At 45.6% G+C, this 20,696-nt stretch overlaps 1 protein-coding gene across 1 annotated transcript in view; it reads right to left on the minus strand.

Moving 5' to 3' along the window:
• Positions 1-7,034: 7,034 nt before the first annotated feature.
• The window catches only part of ANTXR1 (ANTXR cell adhesion molecule 1), a 215,884-nt gene continuing 202,222 nt past the window's right edge, over positions 7,035-20,696 (minus strand). The window contains exon 18 of the mRNA XM_006119107.5: positions 7,035-14,489. Within this exon, the coding sequence (XP_006119169.2) occupies positions 14,235-14,489 (255 nt within the window). The 3' untranslated portion in view covers positions 7,035-14,234. The remainder of the gene's footprint in view (positions 14,490-20,696) is intronic.

The raw sequence follows: 20,696 nt of genomic DNA on the forward strand, positions 1-20,696 counted from the left end.
TTAATTAAACCGGTTTTTAAAAAGTCACATCTGAAGTCACAACTGGTGCAACTTGGCATTTAGATAATCCCATTAATAATGAATTAATTTACCCAAGAAACTGGAAAATAAAGTGTAGTAAAGAAGTATAAAATTAAATCTCAGGAATAAAGCCCTAATAATAATACCAAGCTCTTATACACCACTTTCTCCCCTTAGATCATAAAGCACTTTAAAAGGAGAGCAATATTATTATCCCCATTTTACAGATGGGCAGAAAAGCAGAGAGGCAGAAAATAATCAGCAGGCCAGTGGCAGAATGAAAAATAGACCTCACTGCTGATTGGGTTCACACTTTCAGTGGATTAAAGCTACGTCAGAGCTGCTGCGCTACATCACATCCAGCAACTGGACTACAGTTGATCTGAGGAAGTGGGTCTGGCCCACGAAAGCTCATCATCTAATAAACCATCTTGTTAGTCTTTAAAGTGCTACATTGTCCTGCATTTTGCTTGGACTACAGGAGCAACTTGCAAGCCTTGGCTCGCACACATGCCAACATACACAACTCTTTGTATCAAGCTCAGAAAGCCACAATCTCTCGAAAGTCCAGCATTCCGCTCACTGCTGCCGCTTGAGGGAGTTGGAAGATTTTCCTGGTGTGCCGGCATTTGTGTGGGATGACTGTTTAGGTTTGTTGTCCTTGGTCTTCATGGTGGTCCTGCTAATGGGTGGATGGGCAGAGAAATGATCTGAGTTTGCCAGATTGTGGTTCTCCCTTTAAATGGAGATTAGTAAACTCTTAACATTTCCTGCTAACATGGACATATTAAAGGTTCCCCACACTAACAACATCTCTGCCTACAGTTCTGATGCAAGTCAGTGGTTAACCCATTGAGTCAAGCAATTAGTCTCTGACTACTTCCCAGCAATTCATGCCTCCCTTACGCTTTCCTTATTCCAGTCTGGTTTCGATTTGCTTAATGTTTATGTTGTGAGAACCTTCGATGGGCCCAGTAGGTTAGATCACTGCTCTGGGGGAACCAGCATCTGGCCTCTACCAAAATATGGCGTTTCAGCCACATGCTTTTGGTAAATCATGGAGGCAAAAGGGAAACAAAGCAAAGACCAAATCTTGCAGTACGTAAGCAAACAAAACTCCCAGGGTATGTCTACACTAGATCATTAATTCAAGCTAGGTAGGCAAATCAGGCAACTGGAGTTGCAAATAACATGCTTTATTTGCATGTTCCCATCCGGCCGCCATTTTTAAATCCCCCTTAGTTCGAACGAACTGCCCGTGGCTACACGCGGCAGTTTAAAGTTAATCCGAACTAAGTTCTTAGTTCAGATTACCTGTTACTCCTCGTGGAATGAGGTGTAACAGTTAATCAGAACTAAGGACTTGTTCGGATTAACTTTAAACTGCCGCGTGTAGTCACGGGCAGTTCGTTCAAACTAAAGGGGATTTAAAAAAGGCGGCCAGACGGGAACATGCAAATGAAGCCCGAGATATTTAAATCCTGGGCTTCATTTGCAACTCCAGTTGCCTGATTTGCCTACCTAGCTTGAATTAATGAGCTAGTGTAGACATACCCACAGTGACGCCAAACCCGAGGGGAGGAAGGTCCAGTGGTTAGAGCAACTAGTCTGGCAGTCCTGAGATGGGAGTTCATTTTCTGCTCTGCCACAGGCCTCCTGTGAAACCTTGGGGGTAGGTTGCCTCAGTTTCTCCATCAGTAAAATGGGGATTATACTGCAGATTAATTATTCCTGATTATAAACCCCTTATTTTGAAGTGTCTCTATTTCAGAACAAGAACAGCCACACATAGAGTTGCTCTGGAATAAATTTTCATGTAGACAAGCCAATCATGCAGTATAAGAACTGTGCTATTTGAAGCTTTTGCACTCAAATCCAAACCCTAGTTTATTTTGCAGTAACTTCCCCAAGTAGACAAGACCTTAGTATAATGCCTGCTCTGTCTATGAAACTGTAGCAGTGTCTGGAACATTTGAAGCCTGTTCTTCTCCAACAACTGTCCCAGTAAGATAGAAGAGGTCTACGAGAAAACCAATGATGCGTTTCCCATTGGATGGCCCCGAGGCCTGGCTTTCTGAGCGTCACTCGAAAAATGGCTTTCACACTTCTCTGGCATATTTAGCTTTCCCCTGACATTGGTGTTCATAGCAGGGGCAACCTTCCTGCTCTGAAACCAGCCGGGAGAGAAAATGCTGAGAACTTGGCGGGGGAAGAGCCACGCAGAGGTGAATTGTTTGGCTCCTGTCTCTGTCAGACTGAGCCCAGGTTCTCTCTCAAAGCCCAGGTGCTTCTGCGTCCTGTCATAGCTGGAAAGGTTCAAAGAGCCGACTCCTTTTTTGCAGCACTGCTGACCCTACACAGCACCGGGAGTGGAACCTGATGCCTGGAAGCCCCCATGTTGCCAAACAGCTCGGAGTCCAGGGAAAGCTCTAGGCTCATTTTTATTAGGTGAGCTGCAGAGAGGCCTGCGCTGAGCCAACCTCCACGGACAAAAGCAGCGGCGAAAAGGGATATTTCATCCAATAGAAGCGCCAACTGGTAGGGAGCCCAAATGGAAGCACAAAGCAAAACAAACACACATGAAAGGCTAGAGCACCCCTCCGAATAACACCCCTGAAATAGCCTTTATGGCCAATATTCCCTCCCGCTGTGGCCATCCATTGTAAATACACAGAGTGTTGGTCCTCGCAGCTGATAATGAGAAACACGTGGCTCTAGCCCTGCTGCAGAAAACCAGGGAGACTCATATGTATTGTTATGGCAGGAGTCACCAGACGGTGCCAGGACACGTAGTCCTACAAGTTCTGTCTTTCAAGGAATGCTGTGTTGTTAGCCGCATGAGGTGGGTTCTTTGGAAGAGGATGGAAAGCTCTGGCAAATGGCAAGGGAGTGTGCCTTAATCTCGCTAATTTAAGAGTCAATTTATGGGACAGAGCTGCTCTGGGAACTGGGCTGTGGACTGAGATCCCCGAAAGAAAGAATTGCCTGTGTGCTGTTTGTGAACACCGCTGTTCCAGGACTGGTGTCTTCAATTTCTCCTCCAGAAGGAAACAGACTTGCTTGGCCATGGTATCAGTTACTGCCCAGCAGAGAGGTGACAACAGCATCACACACAAGCTCTGGTGTGTGTTGCTCTATGTTTAGATCATGTTCCTCTTTGAGTTTTTGATTAAAGAAAGTACAGCCTACAGATTGGAGAAAGAACCCAAAGTCTATCCTCTGGTTCCTTCATGGGGTAACCTTTGGGCCATTAATTTAACTTTACCCATTTTTCGAATGGACCGAGACCCTCTGTCAAGGCCTAATCCCCACTCTGACACGATAAATGCAGAAGTGAGGGCCCACAAAAGTACCCCAAAACCTTATCTCCAGGCTTTGGTATAAAGCTTCCCCCCAATATCTTAAAAAGCTAGATTTTGGGGATAAAAATCCGCTGCCACCACCCAAGTAATGATAAGGAAACCAGGAAGGAGATCACCTGGGAAATCTCAGCCCCAAAGTAAAACCAGGACACAAAAACATTAACCAATACCAGGTTAATAAAAGAGAAAGAACTTTTATTATCACCACAATACTCCTGTTAGAAGCATAATGACTAGATGGAAAAGTCACCACATTAATAGACTCATGGGGCTGTGTCGAGCCTGGCCAGTTTTTCCGGAAAATCAGCCGCTTTTCTGGAAAAACTTGCCAGCTGTCTACACTGGCCGCTTGAATTTCCACAAAAGCATTGACTTCCTACTGTAAGAAATCAGTGCTTTTTGAGGAAATACTATGCTGCTCCCGTTCGGGCAAAAGTCCCTTCAGATTTGTTTTACGCAAAAAAGCCCCGATCGCGAAAATAGCGATCGGGGCTTTTTTGCGGAAAAGCGCATCTAGATTGGCCACGGACGCTTTTCCACAAAAAGTGCTTTTGCGGAAAAGTGTCCATGCCAATCTAGACGCTCTTTTCTGAAAATGCTTTTAACAGAAAACTTTTCCATTAAAAGCATTTCTGGAAAATCCTGCCAGTCTAGACGTAGCCCTGGGGAATTCCACCATGGGCCAAAACTTAGTTAACAATGGAAAGAAAACCCCATTTGTAAATGCACAGACATCAGATTCCCATTCCCAGACCATAAACCAATAAAACCTAATGTTGTTATCTAAACTTTACCCTACTTACATATAGTGAAGAGTCTTTTCTTGGAGAGGGAGATGTGTCTGTCTCCCTCAGTATCTGGAGAGAAATACTGCCCAGAGACAAAGGAAGGAAAACCCCCCAAATCCCTTTGTCTCAGTTTGAAATCCGTATCTGCATTTCTATTGGCAAAGCAGATACCTGGATAGGTACAGTTAACCCCTTAGTCCCCAGGCTGTTGCCCATATCTCATGGTCATGACACCTCCTTGTTTGCAAACCCATCAGAGTCCTTCAGTAAAAAGTGCCAGGCTGTCTCTTATGAAATGCACCCCATAGTCATCTGCAAAGGCCCCAGCTTGGAAAAGACTAGCATTTTCCTTTCATCTGCTCCCATGAGCTAACCAGAGTAATCTAAGGGAAAAAGCCCAGGGAATTTCAATCTGCAGATGGAAACAGGACTGTCCTTTGTATCAGCAGAGCCCAAAATACTTCTAGTGATTAGCAGCCAGAACAGGGCTTTCCTTGGTTGTTATCTCTGATGTCTTCCATTTACGAAGGATGCCCTTTCAAACCTCGCCAGTTTTGCCTCCCACAAGTAGATAAAGTTATTTTCCTATGTGGAACACTCCCAAGTTTCCTCTGCTTGCTGTGGAGAATGCTTGAACTATTTAAAGAACTGGCAAACGTTTAAAGGGGGACTAATCACTGTGTTTCTTTTCCAAAGAACTTCAACACTCATGACTGAAAGGGTATGTCTAGACTGCATCCCTCTGTCGGCAGAGGGATGCAGATTAGGCTGGTCGACATTGCAAATGAGGCAGGGATTTAAATATCCCGTGCCTAATTTGCATAAAAATAGTCACTGCGTTTTGCCAACTCAGCACTTTGTCGGCAAAAAGCAGCGGTGTAGAGGGGGATCTGTCGAGAAAGAAAGCCTTTTTTTGACAGATCCTGTAAATCTCCTTGCAGGAGGCATAAGGGATCTGTCGAAAAAGGCTTTCTTTCTCGACAGATCCCCTTCTAGACTGCCACTTTTTGCCGACAAAGTGCTGAGTTGGCAAAATGTGGCAGCCATTTTAATGCAAATTAGGTGTGGGATATTTAAATGCCTGCCTCATTTGCAATATCAACCTGCCTAATCTGCATCCCTTTGCTGACAGAGGGATACAGTCTAGACATACCCCTAGAGGCATAAAAAATCCCGCAGATTGTAACATTAAAATTGAGAGGTTAAAAAGCATCTTTGAGTTATACATCAACCAATTTTCACAAAGCACGGGGGGGGGGAGGGGGGTCTATCACAGGGAGCACTTGGGTAAACGAACCTGCTCTCCCTCTCTGCATGGAGTGTGCACCTCTCAGCTCTCTCGTGGAGCCCCAGAGTCAGAGAAGCCCCCAGGATTTGGAGCAACTCGCCGAGGACCAGGCGGTGGCTACAGTGCCCTGGGCTTGGGTGTTGATCCGCGCGGCTGGAGAGGCCTCCTGGCAGCCATGCCCAGAAGATGGGAGAGGGCCTGTCAGGGTGCTAAGGGGTAGCAGCCTGGTTCACCCAGCTTCCCAAAGAACACTGCAGCTTGTCCATTTGCAAGCCCCCTTTCACACACTGTGTGCAAGGAGGGTTTCAGTTCCTCAGTACACATTGACACATTGCCTACTTCACATTTGGGGATGTCTACAGTGAGTGGAGGTGTGACTGTGGTTTGCCTGCACTAACTTTAGGGAGGACAGATATCCAATTGTATTGTAGACAAAGTTGGCCTGGGCTTTAGCACAGATTAGCTGCCTGAATCCTGCCAGAGATCCTGGTACATACTTGGGTTGTTGGCGTCTGTACTATCATGTCTACACTATCAATAGCTTCTGAGTTAGTCTGTAAGTAAAAAAACTTAAAAATAAATGAATAGTCTAGCAGCAGTTACAAAATAAATAGGGTAAGGGGGGGAAGAGGAGCGAGAAGGAAGAGAAAAAATAATGAATTAGAGTGTTTATGTTACATGAAGCTACTAGAGAAGATGCACATTGCTCTTAAGGACCCATGACTTAAAATACATTAGGATGTGGAAGGTAGGGTGCTAGCCAGGTAATGTCTTTATTCATACCTTTGTGATGGGTCCCAAACCTGTTAATCAATCTTACCCATGTTAGCTTGATTTAAGCTATAGTCTATGTCTACACTGAAGATCTGCTGTGTCCAAGGAATGCGTCTGTTATCCTGAAAAAAAATTCAGAAAAGTAGATGTGTTTTTTCAGCATCCCTGTAAATCTCATTCTACGAGGAAGAAGGAATGTTCCAAAAGAGAGTTTTTTCCCGACATTTGGCCCCGTGTACACAGGCCAAATGTTGGAAAAGACTCTTTTGGAAGAAAAGCAGGAAAAGATACACAAATTGCAGTTTCTAACGTTTCTTTGTAGTACAGACATAGAGTGGGTACGCAAACCCACTTTCATGGTCAGTGCAGACAAACTCATTGAGGTCAACTAGTCTCACAAACATCTTTGAATTTAAGCTCTGCTTAATTGCTTTGCTGAATTGGGCCCTTGGTCCTGCTGTTTATGCATTCACCTTCCTTAGTCTCCTTTCATTTCTCCCATGGAAGGAAATATTCTACCCACATCAAAATCCTAGTAGGTTAATGGTGGTGAAAGGAGTAGAATGAATACCAAAAGGGAGGGCCAGTGTTTAGCAAGTGCAGTCTGACATGTCAGTGTGGATTTGGTATCTGCAGACAAACCCCTTTGTGCTTACACAATGACAGCTATTAGAAACCCACAACAGCAGAGCACAGGTATCCCATACCCAGTGAAGGGCAGTTTCACTTGGAGCACGTTCTCCTGCTTTTCTCCCAGTGTGTTCACTTTTATCTAGTAAATAAAACATACGGAAGCAGGCATGAATTAGTGTGGTTCTTTAATAATAACATCAAGATCAGCAAGAGTAGTTTAACAAATGACACATGAAACAAACACAGGGAGTGGAACATCATCAGTGAAACCTGGCTAAACAGTCTTCTTCCAACCAGTCCTGAGATCTCAACACTAAAGTCAATATGAAAATAGGAAGCCTATTTCCTTCTCACTGCTGCATAAGCCTCAGCTATTAACAGCATTCTCGGCTCATACACCACTGGCTCTCAAAGAAACTAGACAGCCCTCCCCAACTCCCGTAATCGGGACGATGACAGAACATGCTTTGACACAATGTGGAGCAGTAGGAGAATTTGGAAGCTCACAAGGCTAATTTGAACATGAGGATTCAAATTACAGCCAGCAGCAGCTGGTAACTTTTCTGCCTTTTGAAATGTGTGTAGCCGTTGCCAAACGCTGCTGCTTATTCATTTCAGGCGGTGGGACAGATTGACAGAGAGCATCGAATATACAAATGTACATGACTAAGGAGTAATATACGATTATGGCACGAGTGACCTATTCACAGCAAATCGCTCAGAGCTGTACATCGCTATCAAGACCAATTCTGTCACTTCTCTATTTGTGCATGTGCAAGTGGTAAAAATGATACAAAAATGAAAACCTAATTCCTGTTGAAACTACAGGGCAGATGTTTCACCATTCAGCTCCTTCCTTCCTTTCCTCATGTTCTTTACTGAACTTTTGCCTTCAAGTGGCTAGCTTAGAATGACAGCCCTGTAATAAGGACAACAGGGAAGTTCTATAGGGAGAGGATACATAGGGTCCATATACAATACACCAGTTCATTCGACCTTGTTTGCATAGCGTTAATTGATGCCGGAATGCAATGTCAAATTATGAGCAATGTTCTCAAACCTGGTTGCCTAAAGTTTTATAAGTTTGGTCAATACTACAAAGCTAGGCTGACTTAGCCACATTACTCAGGCGCAATGCTCTCTCTAGTCTTTTCTATCCATGTGAGGAATAAATGATTCTCTGTACACCAAGGCATGTGCAAATGTGCACAGGGAGGTCTTTGCCCATACACAGAATATGAAGCTGAGTAGGGCACCTGAAAATCTGGGTCACCACTGGGTCTTAATGTCCCCCTGCTCGCCTCTTCCTATGGCTCTCCTTCCTCCAGAGAGGAACTAGTTAAAAATGAAAAAACCCTCCCAGAGCTATTAGCAGATACTGAGCCTGTGAAAGAGCCATCCAAGCGGTAAGGGAACCTTTTAACAGACATTTGCCAACCACACACGTGTATTGGCAGTTTCTGAATGTATCATGTTACTCAACAGGACCTTCGTTTAAAATTGGATTCAAATACTTTCCTGAGTGTGGTGCTGAAGATCATAAAATCACCTCTCTAAAGAATCATTTCCTCTGCTCCCCACAGCTGCCGGTGGGCATAGGGCACCAGTTTAATAGTACTGCCTAGGGCCCCACAAATCCCAGGGGCGGCTCTGAATGTGCACCACCAGTAAGACACAAACCTAGCGGTGGGCGCTCTGCTATTCAGCTGGGCAGCATTTGAATCTCTCCTGAGGGGCTGCACAAGTGCCCAGCTTAAAGGGAATGCTGCTCCGGTGTGTCAGAAATCCCCCCCCCCCCCCCCCCAGCAATGTGGCTAAATCAATCTAGCCCAGCGCAGACAGAGCCAGGTGACAGAAGAATTTTCCAGTCAGCCTAGCTCCTGCCTCTCTGGGAGGTGAATTACCTACAGGGATGGACGTGCCTAGGAAGTGCCACTCTAGTGTTTCAAAAGTAGTCAAGTCCCTAGATTCATAGATTCCAATAAAACCACTGTGATTATCTAGTCCGACCTTCTCCATAACACAAGCCAAAACTTCCCCAAAACGACTCCTACAGCAGATCATGGACAGAAACAGCCAGCCTGGATGGAGAATCCTCCCCAACCCTTGGTATGTTGGTCCACTGGTTAATTATCTTCTCTGTAAATTGCCCTCCCTGTTCATTACTCTCACCATTATGAATTCCCACCTGACCACCAGTCTGAATTTCTCCGGCTTCTCTTGCCAATCACTGTTCTCTGCTAGGCACCTAACTCCGTATTTCAGCACCTCAACCAAAGGAATCTGATGTTTTTTCAAAAGAGCCCAGCACTTGTGGCTTCCCTTCATTTCAGTGAGGTCGGCCGGGACTTAGCGCCTTGGCAGCTCTGCTCGCTTCTGTTAAGGTGCCCAAATATAAACACGGGAGCCTAACTTTGGCCTAGTCTACACTACACCCCTCTCCCCTATCGATTTAACATACTGTGCTCAGCTTCAGTCACTGTACTCACTGCAGTGTCTTCTACCCGGCGGGCTGCTCTCCTGTCAACTCCTGCTACTCTTCTCATCCTGGTGGAACACTGGAGTTGATGGGAGAGCGCTCTGAGTCGACGGGAGTGCTGCAGTGTTGACCCACCATGTCAAGCCACTTAGGAACACAAGTTTGATGGCATTTGGGCCCAATCCTCAGCTGATGCCAATCAGGACAGAAGTCAGTTGGGGCATATGGTTTACACCAGCTGAAGATATCTCCTTTTGGTCTTAATTTTTAATTCAACTTCTGGTTTTACCGAAGGTGCCTTTACTTCCCACACCTCCTCTCTCTCTCTCCACCCCCAATACCTTAGTTATTCCCTTCTCTCTCTTCATATGACTGCAATACAAGAAAATTCAGAGATGAGAGCAGATACACTGGTGGGTCCCCAGGGACTGATCTTTCATAGAGACACAGGGGCTATGTCTACACTTCCGTTTTCTTGCAGCAGAAGATATGCAAATCACGCTCACATTTGCAAATCACGCTGACATTTGCATATCTTCTGCTGATCCTTTTTGTGGAAGAAGTTTTGCCGCTAAAAAGCCCCGTGAAGATGGGGCCCTTTGTTGGCAAATACCCCTTTTGTGCAAGATCCTTCATTCCTCAAAATCTGAGGTTTACAGGATCTTGCACAAAAGGTTTTTTCCCCGACAAATGGCCCCATCTACATGGGGCTTTTTAGTGGCAAAACCTCTTCCACAAAAAGGATCAGCAGAAGATATGCAAATGCCAGCACAATTTGCATATCTTCTGCCGCAAAAAAACCAGCAGTGTAGATGTAGCCAGTTTCTACGGCCACATGAGGACCTGTCCAATCATCCGATCTGATCTCCTGCATAACACAGGCAGTCAAATGTCACTTGATCACTTCTACATTGAGCCTCTCATTTCTGGTTGAGCTACAGCATAACTTTAGGAAAGGCATCCCATTTTGATTTAGAGGCTTCTAGTGAGGGAGAATCTACCTTCTCCATCAGCAAACTGTTCTGATGGTTAATTACCCTCACTGTGAACAATGTGTGTCTTAATTTTAGTTCGAATTTGTCTAGTCTCAGCTTGTTGCCATTGAATCTTGTTATGCATTTGTCTGCTAGATTATGTTTCAAGTACCACATGCTGGATAATACATAAAAGGACTCCATGTTTGTCAAATTAAAACTGGCCCTTTATTAGGAGAACTATTTACAAAGATGCTGAAACTGGAGCTAGCATTCCAGCCACATGCTCACAGACTGACTTCCCGATGCTTTCTTTAAACCTTTCCCTCCTGCAACCTGTGCGCCAGCCTCTACCTTCAAAGCTGTTTGTTACAGATGAAAGACCCTGCGCTATGAGAAACCGTCTCCCCTTTGGGAAAGGTTAGTTCAGAGTTTTGGAAAGATAGGGCCAGACATTTGAAAAGGCCCGTACGTGTTTGCACAGAACACTGCGCTTCGATAGTTTGCACCTGCTGAAAGTCCCTTCAGAACACACAAGTGGGCATCTGCATGCAGGCACAAACATCAGCATTTCTGCCGTGCCCCTGTCAATTTAGTACATGCATCTATTTCAGCCCCAGAAAATGTGGCCGTGATGCTGTGCCTGCTGACGTCAATGGCAGAACTCCAGCTGACCTCCTTGCTTCAGCACCAGGCCCCAAACCTGCATGACTGTGCAAACATATGTTGATTTTAAATGCAACACAGGAGGAGAATATATTCTGCTAGCCAGCCTTGACTCTGGTTTTGCGGAGTACATTTTACATGGTCAGAGTATACTGAAAACACATAACTTGCCTGGGGGCAATGCTCCCTCTAATCTTTTCCATCCATGTGCGGAGTAATTTTTATGCGCACTGAGACATGTACGAATGTGCACCAACAGTAGAAACACAAACCTAGCTGAGGGCGACATTTGAATTTCTCCTGAGCAGCCACATAAGAGCACAGTTTACAGGGAACACTACCCATGAGCACTCTGATTCTATGTCCAGAGTGTTCCTGAATGTTCAATGTCTAGCAAATAACTGGCTAATAATCAGTTAATAAAAACAGGCATTTGCTTATCGCTAAGTGTTTCTACACATACTCACTGCAGTATGGCCATACACTACTCTAGATCCAAGTGCATGACCCCGAGTAAGTGGATCCAGGGGAATGTACAGCCCACAGTCCTTGTACTTCAATTAATGCTATGCAAAGCAGGCACTCGTCACTACAGGAAATATTTGTACATTTATAAAAAGCAACAGGAACATAAAGAACAAAAATACAACAAGCACAGCTTGATACAATAACGTGCCATGAAATATCATTGGCTTTATAATAATTTACTACAACTTGAAAAATGTTCTTTTATCCACACTGGATAGGAAATGCTCCCATCTAACATATGGTAAGCATGCAATAACAATATATACAACAACAATTTGGAGTTTGTATTTTACCCATGAGAAAGACTGGAGTTCAGGGATACATTACAATTATTTTTTTCAGGCCTGATCGACACTTTTCTTTTACTCTGTTTAAGTTTGTGGTTTTTTTCCCTGTTAAATTGTGGCAAAGAATTTTTATAGGACTCTGCAAACATTGCTTTTAGTCCTAGGATATTAAACCCATATATTTTTTGCTAGCAGTTGTTCTAATTTACTAGTTTACAGTAAAAAAAATCTTAATGTCATTTGGTTAAGCAATAATCTTCTTCCCAAACTTTTCTGTACCATTAAGAGAACTACCTAGCAATCCCGCAGGACAGTATTACACTATTCCCAGTTATTACACTTTCCATCTTCAGCTATTTCATTAGATGGCATTCATCCCAATAGGAAGTCCAACCAAACTTTTGTCAGGACTTCCCAAGATTTCCAGTCCCACTGGACAACCCTAAAATCATCTTGTTGAACTGAGCCCGGCCTCTACTTGCTACATGCTGAGTAGCAACCAACTCAGGGAATGTCAAAAGTGCCATGTCTGCTCATAGCGGGGACTGCTCTGTGCTGCCTGCAGACAAAACAGTTGTGATGGTGGCCACGTTGGCCTTTTACAGCCGGCAGCCCTTACATGGGTCATTGTGGTCCCCACACCAAGTCAATTTGTTCATATGACACAAAAGACACTGGACTGAAGCTGAGCCTGATAGAAGGGGACTATTAATAAAGGTCCCTGCTGAAAGATATCCCAGTTTGTTCCTTGACTGGGTCTTTATCTTTGTATCTGCTCTGTCCCTCTTTCTTGTACAGCCTCTTCCTCCAGAGAAGTCATATTTCCAGCAGCACTGCGGTAACTATTTGGCAAATGCATCTCTCTATCTGGTCAAAACCAACTACATGATATGAATATGAAAGCCCTTAGATCGTTATAGAACTTAGCTACAAATATGATTTCTAGGGGGGCCATTGCATAATACAGATGACTGTAAAAGTAAACTAAGGAGGTGGAGGTTTGATTTTAACACTGACTATTTCTAGCACTGTGTTTACAAAGGCAGGTGATCAGGAAATTTACTATTGGTTAAAACGTGTACATAGGGCAGTATTGTAAACTATGGGGAGATCCCACCGGAAAACAAGAGGAGAAAACATGGAGAAATGCAGCCAGTGCATTTCTTGGAAGCCTGATTCCCATCTAGGGCAGCTTTGTGCATGAGACTGGTAATGAAAGTGACCAGAAGAAGACGTAGCTGCACAGCGCCCCTTGCGCAAAGTATCCGGGAGACGCCTGCTGCTGATTCAGCAAAGGGGAAAAATAAATCCCAGCAGAGAAGCTGGTAGTGCAGAAGGAGGTGAGCCATAACCGAAAAAGCAGCGCTGATATTATGTGACCTGGTGGCAATAACAGGATTTAAGAAGCCTCGGGGGGCTGCAGTTTTTGAAAAACCATTAATAGAAGCAACCACTTGTTCGTACTTCAGCTGTTTCAGAAACCTTTGTTTGGAAATGGAAATGGTCCCTGAATTACTCTGCCATGCTCGTCAGAGAGCAGTTAGCCTACACGCAGTGTAAGGCCTCTTCTTTCAGCCTTCTTTCCTTTGCTCAGTGGTTTCCAGACCCCTATGGCCTGATGATTGAACTTTGAACTTTCACTAACTCTTTGTCTTCAGGTGTGGGGCTGGAGCCCTCCGGTGGGTTATTTTTAAAAATTATTACAGGTGATTCGTGTTTCTGATGGCGCTTCAGCCTCGTCCACCCACCCTTCCGCGTAACAGCATCCACAAATCCCTACACCAGACACCTACTCCAGCACCCTCCTGGGAACTGAACGAAGAAGGCCCCGTTCCTTCTCCAAAACAAAGTCCATTGGGAAGGCTGCTTTTTTTCAGATTAAAACTCAAGAGTCTAACACTCCTCATGACGTTATCCTGCTGTTTGCAGACATGGGAGAGATAAGCCATTTTCCCATTAATCTGAAGCACTGCAACAAGAAGAGAACTCACGCAGTGGTGGCAAAGGAGCCTATGGTGATGTCCACATGGTCTGCGGGAGCTTTCAGCTGTGCCGTTCGCTGCGGAAGACGGCCCCGTGGTTTCTGGATTTTCTAAGAGCTAAGAAATGTCCAGTTTCTTCCGGGATCCCCGTGGTAAGCCACAGAGGGCAGGAGGGGTAAGGGCCCTGCTAACGCCTCATTAGTGAATTAGGTTTCTGCAGTGGCATCATTTTTGCAGGCCCCTGGCTTTTTTCTCGTTGCTGGCTGGAGGACACTGATGCATTATGGGATTCTACAGAGACAGATTAACAGACTAGCAAGTGGTTTGTTCTATTGTCACCTATTTCAGAATGTAAAGGCCTCCTATAACCCTCCCCCCAGACAGGTTTGTTACAGTGCTGCTGACAGAGGCCTCCGAATGCTTCTGGAAGAGAGAGGGACGAGACTGAGCCCCTAGACAGAAGGGCGAGGTGGGGGCCTGGAGGGAGGAGGGGCTCGGTTGGGAGCAGGAGCCTGGGGAGGTGGGGGGAGTGGAGGGAGAGTGGATGATGGGGATGGGGTGGGAGGAGGTGGGGTGTAGATCGGGGCAGGGGGCGGAGGGTTGTAGATCGGGGCAGGAGGCGGCGAGGAGGGTGGGTATGCGTTGTTGAGTGGGTATTTCGGCAGTGCCTCCGCATTCTTCACTCGGGTGAAATTGATACAGCGGCCCTAGAAGAGAAACAAAAAGGTTACTGAGCATGGAGATCAATGTTCCTTCTAATTTGCTCCTGCTGCATGTGGAATACATTTTGTTACATGTATGGATGTGCACCGCCCTTAGAAACACATGCCACCGACAGCTGCCAGCTGTGGGCGCTCTGCTAATCAGTGGGACAGCATTTGAATCTCTCCTGCGTGGCCGCCCAAGTGCTCAGCAGGAACACAGCTGCCAACGATGTAACAGCGGAGGACCATGCTGGCCTTTGCAGTGTCCTACTCACAAGCCAGCTGTCCACGTGTATTTGTCTGGGGGCCCAGATGGAGTCAAAAGCTGCTCAACCCAATGCAACTCTTGCTGGACTGTTCAGAGAAACCCCAGATGGAGTCACGTCTGGAAAGCAGCGGCTGCTGGCTGGGTGGCCGGCCCTGGAGGCTCTGCCATCACCAGCAGCGACACAAAAGGAAGGGCATACTTTTACCTTACAGTATTGAGTGAAAGTCCACAAAAGAGCAGATTTAGCAGGGGAGACCTGATTTCACAATCCATGGCACATGTTCCTTGAGCGTGGATTTGGTAGGTCCTTAGACAAGAATGTCAGTGGGGTCTGAGCCACCATTGGTTAGAATGCCAGCCTGGCACAGGAATCCTCTGGCTTTGTATTGGAGGAGCGTGAACTGTTCCTTCCACAACAACCAGCCCATTGCCACAGAGCTTGGCAAGACCAACCCTGGATATACCGATGACTATGTCTGGGTATCCAGATGCGCAGATTTATCTGCTAATCTGGAGCCCCTCAGGACAGTTAGCCTTATGATCATCTGTGCTAACATTCTAGTTGTCCAGGTGTGTGCTGGCCACTGCAATCCTAGGATCACACTTGTCCTCTATGGGTGTATCTACACTGCACCGTTATTTTGAGATAACTAGTGTTATTTCAAAATAACAATCTGAGCGTCTACATGGCCAATCCATTATTTTGAAATAATTTCGAAATAACAGACGACTTATTCCGAAATCTGTAAACCTCATTCTATGAGGAATAATGCCTATTCCGAATTAGCTATTTTGAAATAAGACGTGTGTAGGCGCGCCACTGCTGCTATTTCAAAATAGCCCCTCCCCAGGGCCATTCTAAGTTATTCCTCCCTAGTGCCTCCTGAGGCTCTAAATTGAGGTAACGCGTCTACATTAGGGGAGCCTGTCTCTGACTAATTTTGAGACTTCCCTGCAGAGTAAATGTTCTATTTTGAAATAAGCTATTTTGGAATAACTATTCTGGAATTGCTTATTTTGAAATAGCCATGCAGTGTAGACGTACCCTATGAAAATAGATGCAGCCCTATTAAAATACCGCAAAGATGCTGCTACAGTTTCATGCCCTCAAGTGTGCTGTTTCCCAACACAGTCAAAGGATAGGAAATAATCAATGCAACTATTCAGCTGTGGACTGATAACTCCAGTAAGAATTCCCTTAAAACGTAATTCAGAAGGAAGATAGCTGTGAGAGCGACAGCAAGATCCAGCTATCAGATCTTGCTAGAAATGTATCCCCCCTCCACCACACCTGTACACCCACGTGCTAAAGGCCATGGGTAGCAGGCAATGTTCCCTCTAATTTTTTCCATCTATGCATGGAATACATTTTGGTATGTGTGGCAGGTGTGGGCCCTGGTCTACACTAGGGAGTTATTTCAAAATAACTCCCCTTATTTCGAAATAACAAGTGGAGAGTCCACACTACCAAGAGCGTTATTTCAAAATAACAGACTGATTATTTCGAAATAATAAGTCCTGCTTACCACGAGGAATAGCATTTATTTCAAAATAGTTATTTCAAAATAGTGGTAGTATGGATGCTTGACTGCTGCTATTTCGAAACAGCTACTCCTCAGAGTCAACATAAGAACGTAAGAACGACCCTACTGGGTCAGACCAAAGATCCATCTAGCCCAATGTCCTGTCTGCCGACAGTGGCCGATACCAGATACCTCAGATAGAGTGAACAGAACAGGGAATCATCAAGTAATCCGTTCCTGTCACACATTCCCAGCCTCTGATAGAGGCCAGGGACACCATTTCTACCCATCTTGGCTAATAAACATTGAAGGATCTATCCTCCATGAATTTATCTAGTTCTTTCTTGAACCCTGTTAAAGTCTGGTATTCACAACATCCTCTGGCAAGGAGTTTCACAGACCGACTGAGCTCTGTGTGAAGAAAAACTTCCTTTTGTTTGTTTAAACCTGATACCTATTAATTTCATTTGGTGACCCCTAGTTCGTATGTTATGGGAGCAAATACATAACTTTTCCTTATTCATTTTTTCCACACCAGTCACAATTTTATAGACCTCGATCATATCCACCCCTTAGTCTCTTTTCTAGGCTGAAAAGACCCAGTCTTTTTAATCCCTCCTCATCTATGACCCATTCCAGACCCCTAATCAATTTTGTTGCCCGTTTCTGAACCTTTCCCAATGCCAGTATGTCTTTTTTGAGATGAGGCAACCACATCTGTACGCAGTATTCAAGATGTGGGTGAACCAAGATTCTGTTTGCTTTTTTGACTGCCGCTGCACACCGAGTGGATGTTTTCAGAGAGTGACTCCAAGATCTCTCTCTTGCATAGTTATAGCTAAATTAGTCCCCATCATATTGCAATTCAAAGTAATTACTCCCCAGTGCCTCCTGGATCTCGAAGTCGAGGTAGTGTGTTCACATTAAGGGAGTCTGCCTCGGACTAATTTCAAGGTTTCCCCGTTGTGTAGACGTGCTATTTTGAAATATTTATTTGGGAGTCACTATTTCAAGAGCTGGCAACAATGGTTCATACTCCCCCTTTCCGGCTTCTAGGTTGGAACTTTACCCGGGTCCCTCCAGCCCCTCCCCCATGCTTGAAATCTGGATTTTGCATCCTGCATCTACCCTTCACTCATGACCTGCGCCAGACAGGAGAGGGAGTAGTATTTACCCAAGCTAGTTGCTTGTATCGTGTCCTTCCTAAAAGAGACAAACTGTTAATAGAATGTCTTGGCCTGCTGCTGAGGCGAAGCCAAAAAAAGCGTTTTTAGCTCTGCTATGAAAATGGTGCTAAGTTACAGTTTGTTATGTATTTTAAACAAAACCTTTGCCCTCTAAGCTGTTTAGCTTTTTCTAATAATTTCCACCTGTGAAAGATCCCACATTAAATTCTCTACTGTCAGAATCCAAGTGATTGTATTACAGGCTCCTTCTTCCAGCTATGAACTCATGCACAAAGACACTGGAGGGTTTCTGAGCCCAGAGTTTGTTTTCCATTTCGGGGGTTGGTATGCAAGGATGGGGGAGCTCGGGGGGAGTTTTGCTTTTCTGTGTTTTCCTCTTTCCTTTTAAAAAATCAATATTAGTGCTGGTGAAAATGCCAAATGGAAGAATGCCCCCAGGCAGATGGAGGTAGTTCCAGTGCGTGGAGGAGTTCTGAACTCTCTCTGTGCCACGGGGCAGATTTATCATACCCATTTTACAGACAAGTAATCTGTAATAGAGGATTATGAGCAGCTCATCCATACCATCACGTCACATTGCTGATAAGTCCCTCCACTCCGCATGCTTTGCATTCTTAAAATGCTAATGGACTGTTTTTCGATCTGCAACTGGATCTCATCTCTGGGCCCTGCACCTTTGCAAATCCTTTACACAAGGGGAATGCTACCAGATGAAACTGAGACATTCAATCATTCCTGGTGCCACGTTGCCACGGGGACAGTCTGGTCCAATGGGAGGAGTGGGTACTTAGCACCCCTGGCAATCAAGCTGATTGGGTGGTAATTGCTTGATTTGTTGCTTTGGCACAGGCAGCCAGATGGTGTGTCTTTCTTTCAGCAGTTGTGTTTGTCTCTCTAATTCCGATGCCTTCCAGTGGGTAGGTGGACGTACATGCACCACTAATGAATCAGAAACGAAATGTTCCATTTCCTCCCTCCCCCTGCTCCGAGGGCAGGCTGGAAAGGCTGCACGATAGGGTTTAATGGGCTGTGCAGGCTGCAGGGAGGGGCCTGATGGAAGGGTCTATGGAAATGCACTGCTAATGAGATCATCATTCTTGGTGGATATTAAGAAACATCTGTCTGAATCTTATAGGAGCAGCAGAGGAAAGTAGATTCTGCTTTGGGATTATAAAATACCCTGCACGTAGAGCCCTGCGCAGATACAAAATCTGTATCCACCTCTGCCTCTGTATCTGCAAAAATGAGCGGCGGATATCTGCACGGACACCCGCGGATGTGGATACGGATCCCCGCGGATATAAAGCAGATACCTGCATTTACACTTGTGGATGTGGATACGGATCCCTGTGATTATAAAGCAGATATCTGCATTCACAGCCATGGATGTAGATCCAGATACCCGCTGATATAAAGCAGATATCTGCACTAACACCTGCGGATGCTGTTACAAAGCAGATATCTGCATTCACACCTGTAGATGTGAATACAGATACCTGTGGGTTTAAAGCAGATATCTGTACTGAAACCCATGGATATGAAACAGATATCTGCATTCATACCCGTGGATGCAGATATAAAGCAGATATCCACAAATTTGCAGGGTTCTAACTACAATTCTACAATAATGAGCTGAAGATACCCAGAGATATAAAGCAGATAGCCATGGATGTGCAGGGCTCTACCTGCACAGCCCGCAGCTTACGGCAGCCTGTTTTGAGTGAACAGAGGTCATCTAAGGGAACGGCATTACAGACAGTGTCTTGGGCATGGATGATAAACATGCTGGGCTGAGCCACACCACATCAGGGCTGTAATGGCCAGCTGCTGCTAAGAGACTGGTGAAGCCTGCTAGGGTCTTGGAACACCCCAGCTCCCTGCTGAAGTCAGCGGTGCAGTACCTTGGCTCTACTAGACTGGGGGGATCCTGTGGACTGAGTCATCAATCCATAGGGAGTGTTTTACACCAGGTCCCATTAACATGCCTGTATTAACATCTGTTCAGATGGGCACTGCATCGTCACTGTATGAAAGGAGCTATGTTTCCGCACTGCATTGTCATTAGGGTAACAGTAATGCTGGGAGCCAGGTGTGTGACTCCCAGCTTGCATATACAAATGCAGTGACTGCTTTCAGTGAGCTAGCATGCTAAAATAGCAGTGGAGCCATGGTAGCCTGGGCAGTTGCAGTTGCAGTAGCAGGCTGGGTTTGCCAGGTCTGGCTGGCAGTCAGTATCAAGCAGAGCACCGCAAGGGTCGGGTCTGGGGCCGGGTTTGTTCAACGTCTTTATTAATTAACTGGATGAGGGGATGGGTTGCACCCTCAGCAAGTTCGTGGATGACATTGAGCTGGGGTAGAGGTAGAGATGCTGGAGAGTAGGAATAAGGTGCAGAGTGACCTAAGAGGGAGAGAGGCTGTTCTCAGTAGTGACGGATGCAGAACAAGGAGCAATGGGCTCAAGTGGCAGTGGGGGAGGTCTAGGTTGGACATTAGGAAAAACTATTTCCCTAGGAGGGTGGGGAAGCACTGGGATGGGTTCTTATTTTAAGAGGAATAAGGGATCTTTCGGAAAAGGCTTTATTTTCTGAAAAATCCCCGTCTAGACTGGTGCTTTTTTCCGGCAAAGCTCCGAGCCGGAAAAAAGCGGCAGCCATGTTTATGCAAATGAAGCGGGGGGGATTTAAATCCCCGCTTCATTTGCAATTGCGACGTGTCTAATTTGCATCCCTTTTACGGAAAAGGGATGCAGTCTAGACACAGCCTAAGACTGTACAGTGCCATGATCCATATTCAAAGGGCTCAGGGGGATTTGTATTCAGGGCGGCTAGCAATAATGCTTGTGCTGCCATGGCCACATTAGTATTTTTGGTGTGTTAGCCTGATGTGAGGAAGCGTGAGTGTGTCTGTGCAAGCTGGGAAGCCCACCCCTAGCTCTACAGTGTAGACGCAGCCGAAGGGGTTTTCTGTGGCCCAAGCTGGTAGCGTAATGCACTTGCACCCACACTAGCATTCGACAGAGTGAAGCCGTGGTGGCACAAACGATGGGAGGGGCTTAGCCCTGAGCACAGACTCTGCCCTGGCACTAGACACAGACTAATCCCTCACACAGCCACGGGCACACTGCTACTTGGCCAGCACTAGTGCGGGAACATCTCCGTAAGCTGGAATGGAGAGACACCCTGGTGGGAGACACTGCTGTGCTGATCGGGCCCCATGGCTGGGGGCCAGGAGC

The sequence above is a fragment of the Pelodiscus sinensis genome, chromosome 28 (assembly GCF_052426305.1).
Source record: "Pelodiscus sinensis isolate ZL-2025 chromosome 28, ASM5242630v1, whole genome shotgun sequence".
Lineage (NCBI taxonomy): Eukaryota > Metazoa > Chordata > Testudines > Trionychidae > Pelodiscus > Pelodiscus sinensis.